Below are 20,010 nucleotides of genomic sequence, written 5' to 3' on the forward strand. Positions count from 1 at the left end.
TAGCACGAGTGTTCCGCGTTCGAGTCGGTTCGAGGTAGATTCGTCGGTTTATGGTCCAGTCGGTAGTTACGACTAAAATCCGACTCTTATCCAACTTCAGTTGCCAACTCCGCTTTGCAGTCGGCCGTGAGAACAATAAAATAGAGTTGGCTGATAGTTGTCTTTAAGTCGGTTAATGTAATGAAGGATTAGGTCGGCTGCTCGACTCCTTACCAACTAACATGCGTTTCTATCAAATAAAGGATAACAACAAGGGTCTAGAGGTCGACATATCCGACGGCCTACCGATCACACTGAACATTTCTGATTTTGTTGTAATGAAGCTTCTTCCGCGATTGAGTCGGTTCGAGGTGCATTCTTCGCTTTATGGCCTAGTCAGCACTTAGGACTAAAGTCCGCCTCTTATCCAACTTCAGATACCAGCTCCGCTTTAAAGTCGGCCGTGAGAACAAACAAAAAGAGTTGGCTGATAGTTACATTTTATGTCGGTTGGAGTAAGAAAGGACTAGGTCGGCTGCTCAACTCCTTACCAACTAACATGGGTTTTTATCAAAATAACAACAATTAAGGGACAAGAGGTCGGCATATCCGACGACCTACCGATCATACTAAATATTTCAGATTTAGTTATAATGAAGCTTCTTCCGCGTTTGAGTTGGTTCGAGGTAGATTCGTCGGTTTATGGTCTAGTCGGCACTTGCAACTAAAGTCCGACGCTTATCCAACTTCAGTTACTAGCTCCGCTTTGAAGTCGGACGTGAGAACAAACAAATAGAGTTGGCTGATAGTTACATTTTTTTTCGGTTGGTGTAAGAAAGGATTAGGTCGGCTGCTCAACTCCTTACCAACTTACATGGGTTTCTTATCAAATAACAACAAGGGTCGAGAGGTTGGCATATCCGACTACCTACCGATCAATACTAAACATGTCAAATTTCGTTATAATGAAGCTTCTTCCGCGTTTGAGTCGGTTCGAGGTAGATTCGTCGGTTTATGGTCTAGTTGGCACTTACAACGGAAATCCGACTTTTATCCAACTTCAGTTGCTAACTCCGCTTTGCAGTCGGCCTTGACAACAATAGAATAGAGTAGTCTGATAGTTACATTTTAAGTCGGTTAATGTAATGAAGGATTATGTTGGCTTCTCGACTCCTTACCAACTAAAATGCGTTTTTATCAAAGTGCACTAGTGTATCAACGGTTTAAGATTATCTTAAACATTAAAATAAATATAATTAATATTATATATTTTCTTCGATAATTATTAACCTTATTGCGCGTTACATCGTTTAAAAAATAGCTATTGAACATTCTTGAGAGACTAGACTAATATTGACGTTTGAAATGAAGCATACGCCCATTGTTGTCTTACTCCAATCGGTACATAAGGTTTCGAATCTTATTAATGGATAATAACAGCACAATTGCGTGAACCTTTGGTGGAAACTGCACCATTGGGAAACGTGAAGTTTCTTGTAACCCTAGCCGATCGCTAACCTTACCGATGATGAAGGAGTAGAAGCCAGTAAGTACACACTGGTGTCCATGTGGGATGGACAAAAGACCAGATGAAAGTTGTGTTTAGAAGACAGTAACTACAACCCTTAAAGCCGACCATAAACAAGCCGAAAGCCGACCATAAACAATCCATAAAGCCAACCATAAACAATCCACAAAACCGACCATAAACAATCCATAAAGCCAACCATAAACAATCCATAAAGCGTACCATAATCAAGTCGTAAAGCCGACCCTAATTAAGCCATAAAGCCGACCATAAACAATCCATAAAGCCTACCATAATCAAGTCGTAAAGCCGACCCTAATTAAGCCATAAAGCCGACCATAAACAAGCCATAAAGCCGACCACAAACAAGCCATAAAGCCGACCACAAACAAGCCATAAAGCCGACCACAAACAAGCCATCAATCCGACAAATAACAGTCGATAAAGCCGACCGCAATTAGATTAATAATCCGACAATAACCAGATAACAAAGCCGACTTCTTGTTTGATAATGTAAGAGCTGGATACGCTTACTTTTTAGTGTCGGTTAAAGTGCTGGCAAAATTTCTACGGCCGGAAGTCGGGCCAACGCTTAAACGGATAGGACATTTCGACGGTCGAAATGAAAGTTTACCGACGCTTTTACGTCAGTGTTGGTTGGACCTCGATCCGACTCCGTTGGCCCAACGTCGATTTTGCTACTGGGGCAAGGGTACTTAAAAATTTATAAATTAAATTTAGGACTAAAAGTATATTAGATTTTTAGATTCATTTTAATACACCTTTTACACTGGTTTATGTTTGAAATGATTTGTGCAATAAGTTTCTTCTTACTATCTAATTTTCGTTTCAGATCCTCGATTTCAATTTTGAAATCTTGGCCTTTCTTGTCATTCCAGTCTTTGTTTTTGATATCTTGGCCTTACCTGTCAATCCAGTCTTTAATTTTGAAATCGTCGTCTTTCTTCTTGAACAAGCTTTTAATTTTGTCAAAGCTCTTACCCGCGTTTCTGTTGGTGTAAACCCAAGAATTGGTTCCTGAATCTGAACTTCTTCCTCCGAGTTCATCCGTGTTAGTAGTACCACCCTTATACTTAAAGATTTCAACTTTATCGGGAATTTTAACGTTGTTACAGAAGAGTTCTACCGGAGCCTACGTTAATCAAGGCCCGCGCATGCTAGCTTTCGAGGATTTATATCTAGTATTTTAGTTCGCCGCTTTTCGCCGCTTGGTGCGCTCTTAAGATTACGGTTGTAAATTTAAAAACTGCTTTTCGCAGCGGGTGATTGCAACACGTGTCGCAATAAAATCATGTTTCGTACGGTGCTGGGGAGAGAGGAGGGAGAGAACAAACTGCAGACGCGTAAACTGCCTGGAGCTTTGCTTGGAGGAAAAGGACTAAAGGCTTGTTTTTCGTATAATAATAATTATTGTATTTCAAACAAACTTCTTTTTGCGTTTCTAATAATAATAATTATTTTAACTGTCTAATAATAATATTATGATTTTTGTCATTCTAATTTAAAAATTAAAATTTTATCTTTCTAATTTATTAATTACATATTTTATCTTTCAAATTTATTAATTGTGAATTTTATCTTTCAAATTTATTAATTGTGAATTTTATCTTTCAAATTTATTAATTGTGAATTTTATCTTTCAAATTTATTAATTGTGAATTTTATCTTTCAAATTTATTAATTGTGAATTTTATCTTTTTAATTTATTAACTAGAAGACCATGTGCGGGCCTTGATTAACGTAGGCTCCAACTAGTGTAACAACGGTGACTTTCCAAGTAAACCTCATTTCCTTCCCTGCTTACCCACATACTGAAACCTGATTAATAGCATCCTTGACGTGGAACTAAGGACCCAATTTGCTTTAAGGCCTCAAAAAAACCCCAAACCATGATGGTGGAGCCAGAAAGTACAGACTTGTGTCCATCTGAAATGGACGAAAGACCAGATGATGGTGGTATTTAGAAGCCAGTAAGTACGGACTGGGGTCCATGTGGGATGAACAAAAGAGCAGATGATGGTGGTGTATAGAAGCCAGTAAGTACAGACTGGTGTCCATGTGAAATGGACGAAAGACCATATGATGGTGGTGTATAGAAGCCAGTAAGTGCAGACTGGTGTCCATGTGGGATGGACAATAGAGCAGATGATGGTGGTGTATAGAAGCCAGTAAGTACAGACTGGTGTCCATGTGGGATGGACAATAGAGCAGATGATGGTGGTGTATAGAAGCCAGTAAGTACAGACTGGTGTTCATGTGGGATGGACAAAATACCAGATGGTGGTGATGTTTAGAAGCCAGTAAGTACAGACTGGTGTCCGTGTGGGATGGACAAAAGACCGGATGATGGTGGTGTTAGACAGACAATGGAGTAATAGCCATTATAAGTGGAATACAATTTTCCAAATTTCCGGTTCGGAAATTGAGAACACATTTGCCCCGATTTGCCGACTGCGAACGCGGTCCCCTGGGGTGTAACAACAGACAGACACACACACACAGACAGACACGTCGAAATTAGCACCTCTCCGTGACATACGTCTCTCGGAGAGGTAAAAATCACATTATCTACAAGAGACTTAGATATGTGGCACTGGCAACCGCTAAATGTGGTATCGTCCCTTTCAACCGAATTCAGAATGGACCGAAATCCCATTCGACCGAATATCCCGCAATGATTTTAGATTTCCAGCCCAAAGCTATATTCCCGATGGACCGAAATCCCAATCGTCCGAATATGCCCCTAAAAAATACATGAATATAACTTGAAACACTGTAGCCGTCAGCGATTCGGTGGTGTAGTGGATACGATGTTGGACTGCGAAGCGATAGGTTGATGGTTCGAATCGCCGAGAAGTGTGTTAATAATATTTGAAATAAATGTTTCGTGATACTAATTAAAACGCTCACTTTCATTCCTTTCAAAGCAAGAGACATTTAGAATTAATAAACAAATTGTGCTTAAAATGAAGTATAGTCTTAATGGTAGTTCCATCAATGTCTTTAAGTTTTAAATTAAAATTTTTATATTTTGGTTTCGGGTGGGTTAGGTTAGGTTAGGTTAGGTTCGGTTCGGTTCGGTTCGGTTAGGTTAGGTTAGGTTAGGTTCGGTTAGGTTAGGTTTGGTTTGGTTCCAATAATTCCTTGACACCTTTTCCAAAATATGCTCCTTTTAATTAGCTGCCACATTTTCCAAAATATTCTCCTATTAATTAGCTGCCACCTTTTCCAAAAGATTTTCCTATTAATTAGCTGCCACCTTTTCAAAAATAGTCTCCTATTAATTAGCTGCCACCTTTTCCAAAGTATTATCCTATTAATTAGCTGCAACCTTTTCCAAAACATTCTCCTACTAATTAGCTGCCACATTTTCCAAAATATGCTCCTTTTAATTAGCTATAATCTTTTCCAAAATATTCTCCCTTTAAATAGCTATCACCTTTTCCAAAACATTTTCCTATTAATTAGCTACCACCTTTTCCAAAATATTCTCCCTTTAAATAGCTACCACCTTTTCCAAAACATTCTCCCATTAATTAGCTGCCATCTTTTCCAAAAGATTTTCCTATTAATTAGCTGCCACCTTTTCCAAAATATTCTCCTATTAATTAGCTGCAACCTTTTCCAAAACATTCTCCTACTAATTAGCTGCCACCTTTTCCAAAAGATTTTCCTATTAATTAGCTGCCACCTATCCAAAATATTCTCCTTTTAATTAGCTACCATCTTTTCCAAAATATTCTCCTTTTAATTAGCTACCACCTTTTCCAAAACATTCTCCTATTATTTAGCTGCCACCTTTTCCAAAGTATTATCCTATTAATTAGCTGCAACCTTTTCCAAAACATTCTCCTACTAATTAGCTGCCACATTTTCCAAAGTATTCCCATTTTAATTAGCTACCACCTTTTCTAAAATATTCTCCTATTAATTAGCTGCCACCTTTTCCAAAAGATTTTCCTATTAATTAAAAATATATTTAATGGAAACCCACACAGTATGTCTTCTTCCAGTTCAATAGAATTTCGGTTAAATGGGACTATAATAAAATCGCACCTTTTGGCTACGTTCGGTCGAATGGGACACCACAAAAAAGCCGTTCTGTCGAATGGGAATTCGGTTCAATGGGACCAAAGCCTAAATGTCACGTATAAATAGTTGAAATGTTTTTTTTAAAAACTCTTTAAAAAAATTAATATTAAATTGTTAATTTGAAATATCCTCTTTCATCAGTGGAAATCCAATGAAAGTATAGGTTTTAACGCGTAATATGCAAGAATCGAATATCATATTTTGCAACTCTTAACATGGTTAAGTAGTTTCTCTAAAACTGAATTCTAGTTTAGTTTATTTCATTATTGCTTCGTCTTATCTGATTAGAGTTTTTAATCCAACTCTGGTGGTTCCATCTCAGTGGTTTTCCTTATATCAAAGGATCCCGAGAATTCTTCTTTGGGATGGGTATGTGGTGGTTCTGAGCTAGGCGATGACGATCCCCTTAAAGTCTCTTCATTAAGGTGGATGCATACATACGCCGCTGAGCCATTACCTCCGGCGCGGATGCGCTAAACCATCTCGGTTCGGGCCGCGCTGTGTTCCGCTGGCCGCTCGTGAGCCTTGACGAGAATAGGATATTTTTCTATTTTCGCCGAAGGTAACGGAACCACCTTAGTGTTGTAATCAGTTAGGAAGGTTTATGCTATGTACATATGTAGTATAGCTTAAGTAATATATAAACAACTATTTCAAATAATAATATAAAAAATATTCTTGGAATATAAAAATGAAACGGAACATTATAGCTACAAAACTACTAAAGGCATCGAAATAACGAAAAATATATCCATATATTACTTAAAAATTATGAAAAAAAGAAAATATTAAGGGTTTGTAGTATATCTTTACACAAGGCGAACTGCTAACGCGGTGCACTAGTGCGGAGCCTACGTTAATCAAGGCCCGCGCATGCTAGCTTTCGAGTATTTATTTTTGGCATTTTAGTTCGCCGCTTGTCGCCGCTCGGTGCGCTCTTAAAATTACGGTTTTAAAATTAAAATCTGCTTTTCGCGGGTGATTGCAACACTTGTCGCAATAAAAACATGTTTCGTACGGTGCTGGGGAGAGAGGAGGGAGAGAACAAACAGCAGACGCCTAAACCATGGGCCAAGAATAGTAAGAGGACTAGGCAGTTGCAAACGATTTCGTCTTTCTAAAAAACAGCCTTCTCGTATCAGCGGGGGTTGAAATAGGGGAGAAACCGGAATTGGGGTCAAGCATTTCCGGCTACGGCCAACTTTGCGAGATCTCGGTTGGCCGTATTTCAGAGTATTGCCCTTTAAATATGGCGGTTTCCCGAATTTATCTTGTTTAAACCCAAACCTTGGGCCAAAAATAGTTAAACAGTACGGCAAAGGATAAAGTTAAGTATTTTAATTTTTCAAGATGGTTAAAAATAGTCTCAGCGCTTTAACTAACTGTAATATTGATAGTCGCTACTTTCATAAACAGTACATGTAAGGTGTTGGGTTTACAACGTTTAATAAACTAAAAACCAAGCCTTTGCTATGCATACAACGGGCGGAATGGCTGGGTAAATTTAGGCTCAGCTGCTATTAGGGCTACGTACAGTAACTGCTAGCGTACGCAGCGCTGCGCGCATCGGAGACAGATTTTTTTACTGTACGGTTTTTCGCACTTCCGGTTTTTACGTCACGCTACGCATCGATGGGACACCGATTGCAGCGGCTGGAAGAGCAGGTTTTTTCGATGCGAATCGGTTTTATGACGTCATTAATTGAAGTTTAACATGGCGAGCAATCCAGTCCAAAGCCACTAGCGAAACAATAACACATTTTTCTTTTTAAGATCTTTTCGATTCAACTGCAATTAAGGTTAATTCCGTTTCATCATCATAGATACTTCATTTAATAACAAAAATAACAGTTTTCGATTCAATCCAAGATCTCTAGCAGACGCCATCATGGAAACCATCATCAAACGCAACAGAGATGAAAAAAAAATCGTTCAGTGACGTCTGACGTCACTCTGACGTAACGTTCGGAAAAATACACATCGGTAGCGGTAACGGCTTTTTTCCGATTTTCAGTTACTGAACGTAGCCTAGGCCTTGTCACACTCACGCATGCGCTGAAGTTGGAATTATATTTTCCGGATTTTTGAGTCACGTGATTTGACCCCAAAGAGTGACGAAGTTCCGCTCTCCGATAAATTGAGCCGATAGATCGCGCTACTAGTGACCGTTTTTTCCGTTGGACGCCTTTTCGCGACCCTGCCTAGTCCTCTTACTATTCTTGGCCCATGCCTAAACTGCCTGGAGCTTTGCTTGGAGGAAAAGGACTAAGGGCTTGTTTTTCGTTTAATAATAATTATTGTATTTCTAACAAACTTCTTTTTGCGTTTGTAATAATAACTATTTTAACTGTCTAATAATAATAATATGAATTTTGTCTTTCTAATAATAATGATATGGTTTTTATCTTTCTAATTTGATAATTATTGTAAATTTTCTCCTTCTAATTTAATAATTATTATAAATTTTCTCTTTCTAATAATAATAATAATTATTGTAAATTATCTCCTTCTAATTTAATAATTATTATAAATTTTCTCTTTCTTATAATAATAATAATTATTGTAAATTATCTCCTTCTAATTTAATAATTATTATAAATTTTCTCTTTCTAATAATAATTAATAAAAAATTTCTCTTTCTAACAATAATTATAATAAATTTTATCTTTCTAGTAACAATTATTATAAAATTTATCTTTCTAGTAATAATTATTATAAATTTTCTCTTTTAAATAATTATTATAATACATTAGAAATATATGCGTTTCCTATTTAAATAAACATTTAAGCCCAAACATTTTTAGGCATGATCCCTCTAATCTTCCCGCTTTACAAATTCAAATAAATGGAAGATCCCTTGAAGTTTACTTTCTAAGAGCGCCATCTTTCGAGAATAAAGCGCAAAAACAAGCAGGCGCGTCCTTTTAATGCCGCCCATAGCCAGAAGACCATGCGCGGGCCTTGATAAACGTAGGCTCCGATATTACGCGGTGAAACCTATATTTGGAGGCGTTGGCACTTGGCAGTTTAACTACGTTTTAAGCCTCCCTCTTACCTTAAATCTAATATTAGTTTAGGGTCTATGGCCTCTTCAAGATTCCAAGTGGAAGAAGTCTATGTTTTCCTGGTCCTTTACGTACATGGACGTAAAATTTAACTATATTTCGCCAGTATTTTATTGAGAATCTGCTATTTTTTTCATCCCCCAGTCTGTACTTACAGGCGTCTAAATACCACCATCATTTGGTTTTTGTTCATCCCACATGGACACCAGTCTGTACTTAACTGGCTTTGCTGGCTTCTATACACCACCATCATCTGGTCTTTAGTCCATCCCACAAGGACACCTGTCTGTACTTACTGGCTTCTACACACCACCATCATCTGGTCTTTCGTCCATTTCACATGGACACCAGTCTGTACTTACTGGCTTCTATACACCGCCATCATCTGGTCTTTTGTCCATCCCACATGGTCATCAGTCTGTACTTACTGGCGTCTAAATACCACCATCATTTGGTTTTTGTCCATCCCACATGGACACCAGTCTGTACTTACTGGCTTCTATACACCACCATCATCTGGTATTTTGTCCATCCCACATGGACACCAGTCTGTACTTTCTGGCTTCTATACACCACCATTATCTGCTCTATTGTCCACCCCACATTGATACCAGTCTGTACATACGGGCTTCTAAACACCACCATCATCTGGTCTTTTGTCCATCCCAAATGGTCACCAGTACGCGGCGATCGGCTAGAGTCACGAGAAACGTACATCCTTTAACAAGAATTGATAAGTTAAAACTATGGTTTTATTTACAATTATTGTTACATGATCTGGGTCCGGGATAGACTGAATGTCTAACAGAGAAAGGGGACCTTTTTATACACGAGAGCGATTAGATAAAGAATAGACATTAAGCTAATACGGGGCTGCTCATAAACTGACCTACTAACAATGAAAAACAAAACGTCACACTTCGCGCATGGGGGGATTGACCTACTCGCGTAATCTCTGTCATCCTCCATGTCAACCATGCGCGAGAAAGCTGCGCTCAGGCGCCGCGGTGTACCGTCGATTTACCCCCGTTATAACCACGCATGGATCACGGCTGCCTTTACTGATTCTCTCTCTCCCTGATTTGCTTCTCTTTGCCTACTACCTATTTGTGTAAGGCGAAGCAACCGGCGTATGCTTCATTTCAAACGTCAATATTAGTCAAGTCCCCCAAGATTGTATAGTTATTCTTTTTTAAAACGATGTAACGTTTAATAAGGTGAATAACTAACGAAGAAAATATATAATATTACTTCTATTTATTTTAGTATTTAAGATAATCATTTTTCTCAACTCAAAATTAATACAAAAACAGTTAAACAGCAGTCTATGTGTTTGTCTGTGTGTGTCCGTCCGCGTTAGCAGTTCGCCTTGCGTAAAGAAATACTACAAAATCTTAATATTTTCTTTTTTCATAATTTATAAGAAATATATGGCTATATTTTTCGTAATTTCGATGTCTTTAGCGGTTTTGTAGCTATAATGATCCGTTTCATTTTTATATTCCAAGAATATTTTTTATATTATTAATTGAAATAGTTGTTTATATTTTACTTAAGCTATACTACATATGTATATAGCATAAACCTTCCTAACGGATCACAAGAACAACACTAAGGTGGTTCCGTTACCTTCGACGAAAATAGAAAATATCCTATTCTTGTCAAGGCTCACGAGCGGCAACGGCTCAGCGGCGTATGTATGCATCCACCGTTAATGAAGAGACATTAACGGGATCGTCAAGATCGGGATCACCATCGCCTAGCTCGAGACCATTATCGCCAAGCTCAGAACCACCACATACCCATTCCAAAGAAAAATTCTCGGAATTCTTTGATATTCCACCAGAAAAAAGGAAAACCACTGAGATGGAACCACCAGAGTTGGATTAAAAACTCTCATCAGATAAGACGAAGCAATAATGAAATAAACTAAACTAGCATTCAGTCTTAGAGAAACTACTTCACCACGTTAAGAGTTGCAAAATATGATATTGGATTCTTGCATATTAGGCGGTAAAACCCACACTTTCATTGGATTTCCACTGATGAAAGAGGATATTTCAAATTAACATTTTGATATTTATTTTTTATAGAGTAAAAAAACATTTCAACTATTTATACGTGAAATTTAGCGATTGTAGATAATGCGATTTTTAGTATTTTATTTTACTTTAATGTGGTTCGACTGTAGTAAAATCATTTAAAAATATACTTTCAACTCTTTCAGTAACTTTTATATTGTTTTCTTTTAGACATTAGGTCTTAAAGCCTCAAATTTGTTCACTAGTGCCAGGATATTTACCAATGCGAGAGCACTTTACTTCTAGTCCCTTTTTTTACTTACTATAATTCATAGTTGTTCACGAGAAGTTTCAGAGTGTGTGATCTTCAATCATTCATTTAACTGTTTTAGATTTAATCAGGTCATGACGGGAAGGACATTTGGTTAATGATATCAGATACGGACAAGTACGAAACATTCAGGATCTCCATCAACTTTATCTTGCATTTGGGTTATAGAAGTGCGCCACAATACCAGTTCCTTCTCTGTGAAATCAAAAAGAGTTCAAGTTACATTGGTAAAGCCAGGAGTTCATAATAACCCAAAGTACGAAACTGGTTAAAAAGCCTGTAAAGACAAAGTTTCGCCGTAAAGCTCAGCGGACTCATACACAAAGAAATAGTTACCCTATTTTTTAGCGCCAACGCGCATTAACTTACACACTTCCGGTTTAGCACTATTTTTATCTTTTGATTTCGGGAGTTAAGCGGTGTAAGAGTCCGCTGAGCTTTACGGCGAAACTTTGTTGTTACAGGCTTTTTAACCAGTTTCGTACTTCGGGTTATTATGAACTCCTGGTGTCATGGATTAGTATTAAATCCATTAAAGACTTAACAATTTAGTGCGACGCAATTTGGGTGTGATGTGATCTCGAGGACGCAAATGTATCCTTTCCCTAAAATACGCAATACAAAGGTATTATGATCCATCTGAGATAAAATAATCTTTCCCTACAAGTAAAATGTGTTTGTTTCTAACAATATACAATTTTTTTTGAGCGACGAAATAAATCTCTTATTTTTCTGATTGGTTTTGACAGAGAGAATTTAGAAGGGGAGTAGAAAGCCCCCCTTTGACTCTATTAAACGTGATGACGCCCAAACAAGATGTCGCGTTGAGCTTTTTGGGGTAGGCGAGTTTCCGGTCACGTGTTCTAAAATCTCTCTGTTACAAACGCATCATACCGGAAATCGACCTGCCTAGATAACGTTTAGCAGACGACGTTGCGCTACATTCCAAACCACCCCTTCCACTCCCCTTCTAAATTCTCTCTGGTTTTGAGTCTGACCCCTGGGGTAAAGCGGGTTCTGCGCATGGCAAAATCAAGCCGATCACCTCAAAACCCAAGCTCGAGATCTGAGTCGTTATAAAAATTCAAAAGATTTATTGGTTGGGTCATATGAAAATAATATATAGCTCCCTAGGAAAATTGGTTTGGTGTAGAGGGATATAATTAAATATTGACGGAGAGAGCAATAGATGGAGTTGAAATCTCTACATAATACAGGGCGTTTTTGATAAGTCTGCCATAAATTAAGGGGGATGTTCTTTGGGTAATTTTGAGTAGAAAATGTTCTACGACATTTTGCCGTCTAGGCCACTGTTTTCGAGTTATGATTTGAGTGTTTTGGGGTAGTTCTCAGTTCTAAAACCCAAAAACAATTGGGAAAACAGTTTCCAAAAATGACGCTACGTGGCAGCACTTGTCACGCCCCTACCAAAGCGCGAGGTACTCTGGGAGACGATCAATGCCGCAGCACATTGCGCATCAACATTTCTACTCCATAATACTCTCTCCTACAGAACTTAAAGGGACTGTAAAGAAGGCATCGGCGGGTGGGTAAAAATTATTTGAAATACGTCAGAGGCACGTGACCAAGGAGAGGCGTGGTTCAAAGAAGCTTAGTTCGTTTTATTTCGAAAACCACCACTTCATGGAATTGGCGCTGCAAACTCGCGAAAAACAAGGACTAGATGTCCAGTTCCACTCCATGAGGAGTCTTTGTATCTTGGCACCACGTGATGTGTGTGACGTATTTCAAATAATTTTTACCCACCAGCCGATGCCTTCTTTGCAGTCCCTTTAATGATCGACAATAGAGTGATCGAAAACGTTTCATTTGGTAGATTAATGTTTACATTTTTGTTTGTATTTATCCAAAGATGTGCTTCTACAGTAAAAGGCTCAATTTAATATAACCAGCGGGTCAATGGAGATTACAGTAGCGTTAGGCTTATCACGTCAACTATTAAAACAAAATTACTGTTTGTCTTTTTAATTTTCCCTTCAATAATACCTACATTGCAAAAACATTTTTACACAGATTTTATTTATTTTATTAACAATTTTACTAAACCATTTGATCTGAAAAACAGTGATATGTACTTGATGCTATAGTAAGGCCGGTAAATCCGCGTCACAATGGATTCTAATGACGCGACTGTTTTCGCCTTTACGCAAAAATATCTTGCCATCTTGAACCCAAACAAATTTATAGCCTTTATCTTTCGCGAATTCTTTGGCGCGATGCAGAAGTTTCTTGTTGTAAAACGTTAACTTCTCATTGACGAAAATCTTCTCCGATTTCAAGGAAGGATCCAAAGCTGACGCCGTGATTCCTAAAGGTCTTTTTTCTTTGAAGGCTTTCAACCAATTCTGAGTCGTTTCCAAAGTACGAAATTTTACTTCAATTACGTTTGAACAATTGGTAGCAGCGCTGGCACTGTCAGTGGCAGGTGAAATTGAAATTGGTCGCTGTACGCTCATGATGTTGGCCCTATCTTGCAGAGATAAACCCAAAATTGTAGCTAATCTTAACAAAATGAAATCTAAATCTTCGTTTTCTTTCGATTCAATTCCTGCAATTTCCAAAACATTTTTAAAATTTTCTAGATCATGTGATTTAGCTTTCGTTTCCAATTGTTCCAATCGCGTTAACATTGTTTGCAAAGTTTTATCAATTTGAACTAATTTCGTGTTCACCTTTTCGAATTCATCTTTGACACTTATGTTTGTTTTGACTACATCACCTGATTTATTCGAAACCGAACTCTGACCTGGATTTATTTTTGGTGTGCTAGCGGATCTCTCAGCGTAACTTCGTATTGCTTCAACGGCGTCGGTACATTGATTTTCGAAAGCCAAGTGTAATGGTGTCTTGCCATTTTTGTTTAAAGCATTCATATCAGCGCCGTTTTGCAACAGTATGCTGATGGCATTCTTATGATTTTTTACCGCAGAATAATGTAACGCCGTTTCATTATTTAAACCGCAAGTTTCGTTAACTTCAGCTCCATTACGTATTAAAGACACTATAACGTAACTGAGATCATTCTCGCAAGCAAAACTTAACGGAGAGCGCTCGGTCTTATTACGAAGCGTCACATTGGCACCGTTTTGTATGAGAATAAGCGCCAGATCTGCCTTTCCATTATGACAGGCCAGGTGCAAAGCACTGTTTCCATCCAGATCAACTTCGTTAACGTCAGCTTCATTATGTAGTAAAGATACGACAACATCTGCCAAATTGTTCTTGCACGCATAAAATAATGGTGACACATTCTGGCCATTTTTTACGTTTACATGGGCACCATTTTCTATAAGAATAAGCGCCGTTTTTGAAGCCAGGTTTCTGCACGCTATGGTTAAAGCAGTGTCTCCATCTTCGTTGACTGCGTTTATGTCAGCTCTGTTACGTATTAACAAAGTGGCCAACGAAATATATCCCCTGAAGGATGCGTACATTAATCCAGTATATCCATCTGCATCACGTGCATTTAAATTAGCTCCATTTTCAATTAGTGCTTGAGCAATATTCTTTGCATTAATATCGCAAGCTTGGATTAAAGGTGTTCTTTCATCATCGTCAAATGTGTCTTCTAAATTCACTCCTTCGTTGATTAACTTTAAAACTTCATTGAGGTTTTCATTACAAACGGCGTCAAACAGTCGTATATCTTTCGCTTGAGCCATCCTAAGTAGATACGCTTAACGCTTTTAGGTTGCACGAATTCGCTTAGAATAATAATATAGCTTCACGCAAGTACCAACCTGTATTGATTAAAATTAGTGTTCGATTAAAACCAAAAAATAACAGTTATGTATATTTTTAGCTGTGGTAAATTTAAATGTGACCAAGGCCATGAAGGTTTTTTTTTATTTCAAACTGAAAATGTAGACCAAATATTAGAAACCTCCCTTTGGTTTTTTTTATTTCAAACTGAAAATGTAGACCAAATATTAGAAACCTCCCTATGTTTTTTTTTCTTTCCCTACTGCCCACTAGAGCGTATAGCGGTGAGGCTTTGTTCTCCAGGAAGAGTCATTAGAGCTTGAGACCCACCGCGGCTAACTACTGGCGGGCCGCGAGCGAAGTGCTAGGTCTTATGTGAATAAACAGGGAAAGAAGTGAGGTTTACCATCATGATAAACCTCACTTTTTTCCCGTTTATACAGGCGGTGACGTATGGTGGAATTGGGGTAAGTCACCGCCTGCGGACATGGGGTAGTCGCCACCATTGAGTTCTAACAAAAGAAAATAATATAGAGCTCCCTATAAGTATGAAGCGTAGTACATTTTCATACTACAGCATTTGCTTCCAAATTTGGCGCGCTTACGCTTTTACGCCCCGTGGGAGAAGTTTTGGTACTACGAGTAAAAGGGGGAGAAACCGCCGCCGCCACCCAAGGTGTCCGCGAAAAGCACGATGGGCCGCGCCCGTAGAGACACAAGGCACTCCTTACCTCGTACAAGTGTTGGCACTAGCCTCGGTCGTCAAAATCTCGCGCCATCTATTAATTTATTATGATAATTTTGACACGCTTTAAATTAGTTATAAATATAATAATAATAACTTCTAGACCTTCAACGATTTTATTACAATATAAAATTTTCTAAACAAATATTTCATCATTTTAACGCCAAAAATTCTTAATAGGTGGCATCAGAAGTAAATGAACCGAAGTTGCCGGAGAGGGCAAAATTTGTATAATGCGTTTTCCATAACGTGGGGGTAGTAAAAATCAAGGTAGCTGTACCTCTACCTGAATCGTCTCGAAATTTAACGCTGGCACCAAAGACCATAGTTACAGCTTGGTTACAAATCCGCGCAATATCGTTAGTATGAATAAATAGTCGTTGTTTCAGAAATAGGCGTCTGCTTCTATCTTAGGAGCCTAGGCCCTAGGCTTACGTTCGATAATGGATGAAAACATTAGGGATGATCTTTTGAAATACCCTTCAAATATTAATCGACCATTTGTGACTTCAAGACGGGAAAGTTTTATTGAAATTCTAAAGTCAGACATTGGACAAAAGTATGTTAAAAGTCTTCTTATCCTACTCGAAAAGTTGTTCAAAGAGTGTAAACCTCAAATCCCTAAGAAGTCGCCATTTTTAAAAACTCTACTAATTCCCGGAAAATCCGGTTACTCGAACATTGGCCGCTTGGTGGCGTTTTTCAAAATTTTTGTGACTCGAAAGAGTAGAGGAGCGAGACTATCGTCGGGGTTGAAATATGGTGGTTTGTGAGGAACTTGTGCTTAATGAATAAACAATAGGACTCCGGTAACTTCGGTTCATTTACTTCTGGTGGCATTAGAAACTTTTTACAAATTTCAATGGAAGAAAATACTGTTTACATGCCTTAAATGGAGAATTTCATACTTATAGGGAGCTATATATTATTTTCCTATGGTTCTAATATATATGTTCTGAACTCAATGGTCGGCAGACTCGGCACTCGGCACCTGTTCGGGAGGATCGCCGACAAGTCCCTTATTCCCTCAAACTTTGTCGCCCAGAAGCTTGGCTTACAGGAGTGCGCCACTTGAAATACTTTTAAAAATTATAATATAAATAAAAACATTAATAAATTACCAAATTCGGGGTATTTTAGCCAGCCTCGAGGAGAGTCCATAGATATAGTAAAACTATAAAAGGTCTAGATCCACTTCGCTGGCTTAGGCTTAACGAAAAAAACGCGGAAGGCACAGCTTAGCTAGCAGACAGCCGCTATTTTCTGGTGGTAGCCGTATAAAACGCCATCTATCGGAGACGAATTTAAGTGGTGATAAATAAATCGCGCGGGAAGTGGCACGAAATTTAAATTAGGCTTAATAAAATTTTTACGAGTGACTAAAAGTGCGCCTCTTTTTAGGGTAGAAATAAAATAACAATATTGGGTTACAATAAATGAACTAATTTGCAGAATAGCAGCAATAATTTGGAAAAGCAGCTGTATTTAGGGGTTAAAGCATACCCAATTTAGTAATATTTTGGAAAAGGGGGAAATTTACTTGATAAACCTTGATATTAACAAAAACAGGCGAACATTTAGCCGTTCATAAAAGAATTCGCGTTGGCCAAAAAAAATTATTAAAAGATTCACTTACCTTACGTTTAGAGTACAGATTATTACCAATGAGATAGATAGATTTACAATTCATATCGGCTTACCACGAAACACATTGTTTTTACCAAGCACGTTTAACAAAACATGACAGAGCCATCTGTGAGCCTCTAGCGGAACTAATTACAACTTTTACTCGCTTATTTACAATCAGAAACATCGTTATGATTTTTATTTCATCAATTTATTAGATTAAAAAGAACTAGAGTTTTTATTATTTAACTCGCGTATTTTATTTAACACGTTTAAAAAACTTTCTTGACAGCTTGTTACGCAGATTATACCAGCAGACGGTAATTAAAAAGTTCTTAGGGTGGCGCCACCCGTATTTGATAAAGATTCATGCTCGATAAAAGGTGTATGGCGAAACGTCGATCTCGAGATCTCACGTTGTGACTCTAGGTTTAATGTATATATTCTATCTCATTGATTATTACCATTTAATGTTGAAGATTACTTATGTCTTATTTTATTTATTCCTGGCGAATAATTATTATAATAATAAAGAAATAGTCTGTCCACAGCAGTTAAATAAAGAGAAATGATTTATGAATCTATATATTTTTAATAAAACAGAAATCCTGAAGTTTATTATCTCTTGTCAGCACGCACAAAGCTAGGTTACAAAGAGACCTAGCTTTGCGCGATGCGAGCAGCGCAGCGTCCGTGAGCGCGGATCGAGTGGGCTATGATGTAACTGAGTATACAAAATAATCTGTCGTCTGATATAGGTAGCTGCCTTTCCTGTAGAGTGAAAACAAATACAAATTTCCTCACGCGCATTCTTTGTCCATGTTATAGGCATGGATAAAGAATGAGCGCGGATCGAGATACGGTGCCGTAGGTCGCCCATCATCATTTGCAATCCATCTCAACTCCCTTATCCCTGGTTACACTGCTACAACGAAAACCAAATACCAGCAACATAAGTCCAAGCCAGTCATCTGAAAGACTCAAAACGATGAATCTGATTCTTCGGAATTTGAAATATCAGTAGAAATGATTCTAGATAATCCTCAGAGTTATTTTAAATATTTTAATACTCAAAGCCAGGGGATAAGGAAAGGCCAAAATAATTTTATTATGAAAATTTGATGTTTTCAGTGATAAATTAATCACATTGGTGATAACTGATTAAGTGGTACCTGAAAGCATTAGTAACTAACTAGCAATATTAGGTCCCTTATGCTTACGCTCCCCTATATTTATGTTTGTGCTTAGTGCAGATTTTAAAAATGCCACAGTTTCTTAACAATCTTAATTAAAATGAAGACTGAAGGAACAGATATTAATAAAAAATGTCTTCGTGGACAAAGACTTGAAAAAGTAAATGATAAGAAAACAAAATGGAATGACCGAAGTAACAGATATTAAACTTTTTCTTTAAAGACATGATTATAAAACATCAATTATTTGAAAAAAAATACTTACATTTGCACAAAAATTTTGTATCATCAAATTTTCCATTCTTTTCAAAATGGTTCGTGTCAAAGATTTACTATATAACAGAAACATGCGACATCGTTTATATTTACAGCTAGATTTCAAGTGTAGACCATGATAGAAACAGTTCCTCGTTAGTGATATTTAAAAGGATTGCAGCTTTTCATTTGAACTACAATACGTTTTAATACTGGAAACTAAGCCCAATAGTGAAATAAATACGCAGCCCACCATTTGTTGGTGTCCATTTACGTGTTTCTTGTTATACGGTTGCTCTACAATGTGTTCCTCATAGCGAGTTGAAGTCATACCAAACTAATTCAATCACAACTTTTAAAACAGTTCTCACGCACTCATTAATATACCAAAGGTTTTTTGTTAATAATGTCTTTTATCCAGATTTTAATGATTCATTTATAAAACATTTTAAATCATCGACCCAAAACCAAAGCACCCTAAAGCGACGTTTAAAATGTCAAACATGATGAAAGATAAAATTTCTTCCTTCGGTTGCATTTAGTCGTTTTAAACAACGTTTTGCCTTATAGTTCGAAAAGAGAAACCTTTAAAAATAACCCATATCCATACTCGGATATTTATTCTAATCCTTTTCATTTGAAAACTGTTAATGCCACAAAGGATATATAGAATGAATAATCTGTCTTTCGAAAACAATGCAAATGTAATTTTGGTGAAAAAAACGAAGATAAGTATTTTTTTTCAAATAATTGATGTTTTATAATCATGTCTTTAAAGAAAAAGTTTAATATCTGTTACTTCGGTCATTCCATTTTGTTTTCTTATCATTTACTTTTTCAAGTCTTTGTCCACGAAGACATTTTTTATTAATATGACATGTGTTGGTGCTCAGGTATACGGAATCTTTTGTGGTATAACTATGTACAGCTTCCACTGTATTTGCATGTGAAAATGACGGGAAAGCAATTTGAGTTTGACCGGACGTTCATTGTCAAGTCAAGCAGTCAGGAATGACAGTTTTATAATAGATGGTTGGTTAGTTCAAACGAGTTAACTAATATATGCACAATGCCCTAATACTTTTACTCTCCTAAGGTTTCTGAACAATTTGAATTTATATTAAGACTGAAGTAACAGATATTAATAAAAACTGTCATTGTAGACAAAGACGGGAAAGTGTAAAAGATAAGTGTAGAAAATGAATTGCCTGAAGTACAGATATTAAAATTTTCACTTTTGAAGACATGATCATAAAACATCGATTATTTGAAAAAATTCTTATCTTAGTTTTTTCACTAAATTTCATTAAACTCAAAATATTTTTCTACATTATTTACACAAGTATTTTGCTCTATATAGTAGTCCAGAAAAAATGGTATCTTCAAGTTTTTTGAGGGATACTGGCATGATACTAGGTTTTAGTTCAAATA

General features: G+C 37.2%; 1 protein-coding gene and 1 long non-coding RNA gene across 4 annotated transcripts; one reads left to right on the top strand and one right to left on the bottom strand.

Annotated features, from left to right (window-relative positions):
• Positions 1 to 533, top strand: LOC149588815 (uncharacterized). The gene is made up of 2 exons (XR_016379818.1): positions 1 to 350; positions 417 to 533. It is a non-coding gene; the product is annotated as an uncharacterized LOC149588815 (long non-coding RNA).
• A 10,383-nt stretch (positions 534 to 10,916) lies between these two features.
• On the bottom strand, positions 10,917 to 17,129 carry LOC149588816 (uncharacterized). Of its 3 annotated transcripts, XR_016379806.1 has the most exons (3): positions 16,627 to 17,129; positions 11,583 to 11,642; positions 10,917 to 11,232 (listed from the first exon to the last, which is right to left on the bottom strand). XR_016379806.1 is itself a non-coding variant. In XM_089862176.1 (2 exons), exon 2 carries the CDS (start codon positions 14,718 to 14,720, stop codon positions 13,140 to 13,142), a length of 1,581 nt encoding a protein of 526 aa, XP_089718302.1. In that variant the 5' UTR covers positions 14,721 to 14,798; positions 16,627 to 17,129; the 3' UTR covers positions 12,834 to 13,139. The 3 variants fall into 3 exon arrangements, 2 of the variants coding, with proteins under 2 accessions (XP_089718302.1, XP_089718303.1); XM_089862176.1 differs by lacking the exons at positions 10,917 to 11,232; positions 11,583 to 11,642 and adding an exon at positions 12,834 to 14,798; XM_089862177.1 differs by lacking the exons at positions 10,917 to 11,232; positions 11,583 to 11,642; positions 16,627 to 17,129 and adding exons at positions 12,834 to 14,721; positions 14,799 to 15,090.
• Between the last annotated feature and the right edge of the window lie 2,881 nt (positions 17,130 to 20,010).

This window comes from Phalangium opilio, unplaced genomic scaffold (assembly GCF_054372755.1).
Source record: "Phalangium opilio isolate 3A_F unplaced genomic scaffold, DU_Popi_V2 ptg000537l_1, whole genome shotgun sequence".
Lineage (NCBI taxonomy): Eukaryota > Metazoa > Arthropoda > Arachnida > Opiliones > Phalangiidae > Phalangium > Phalangium opilio.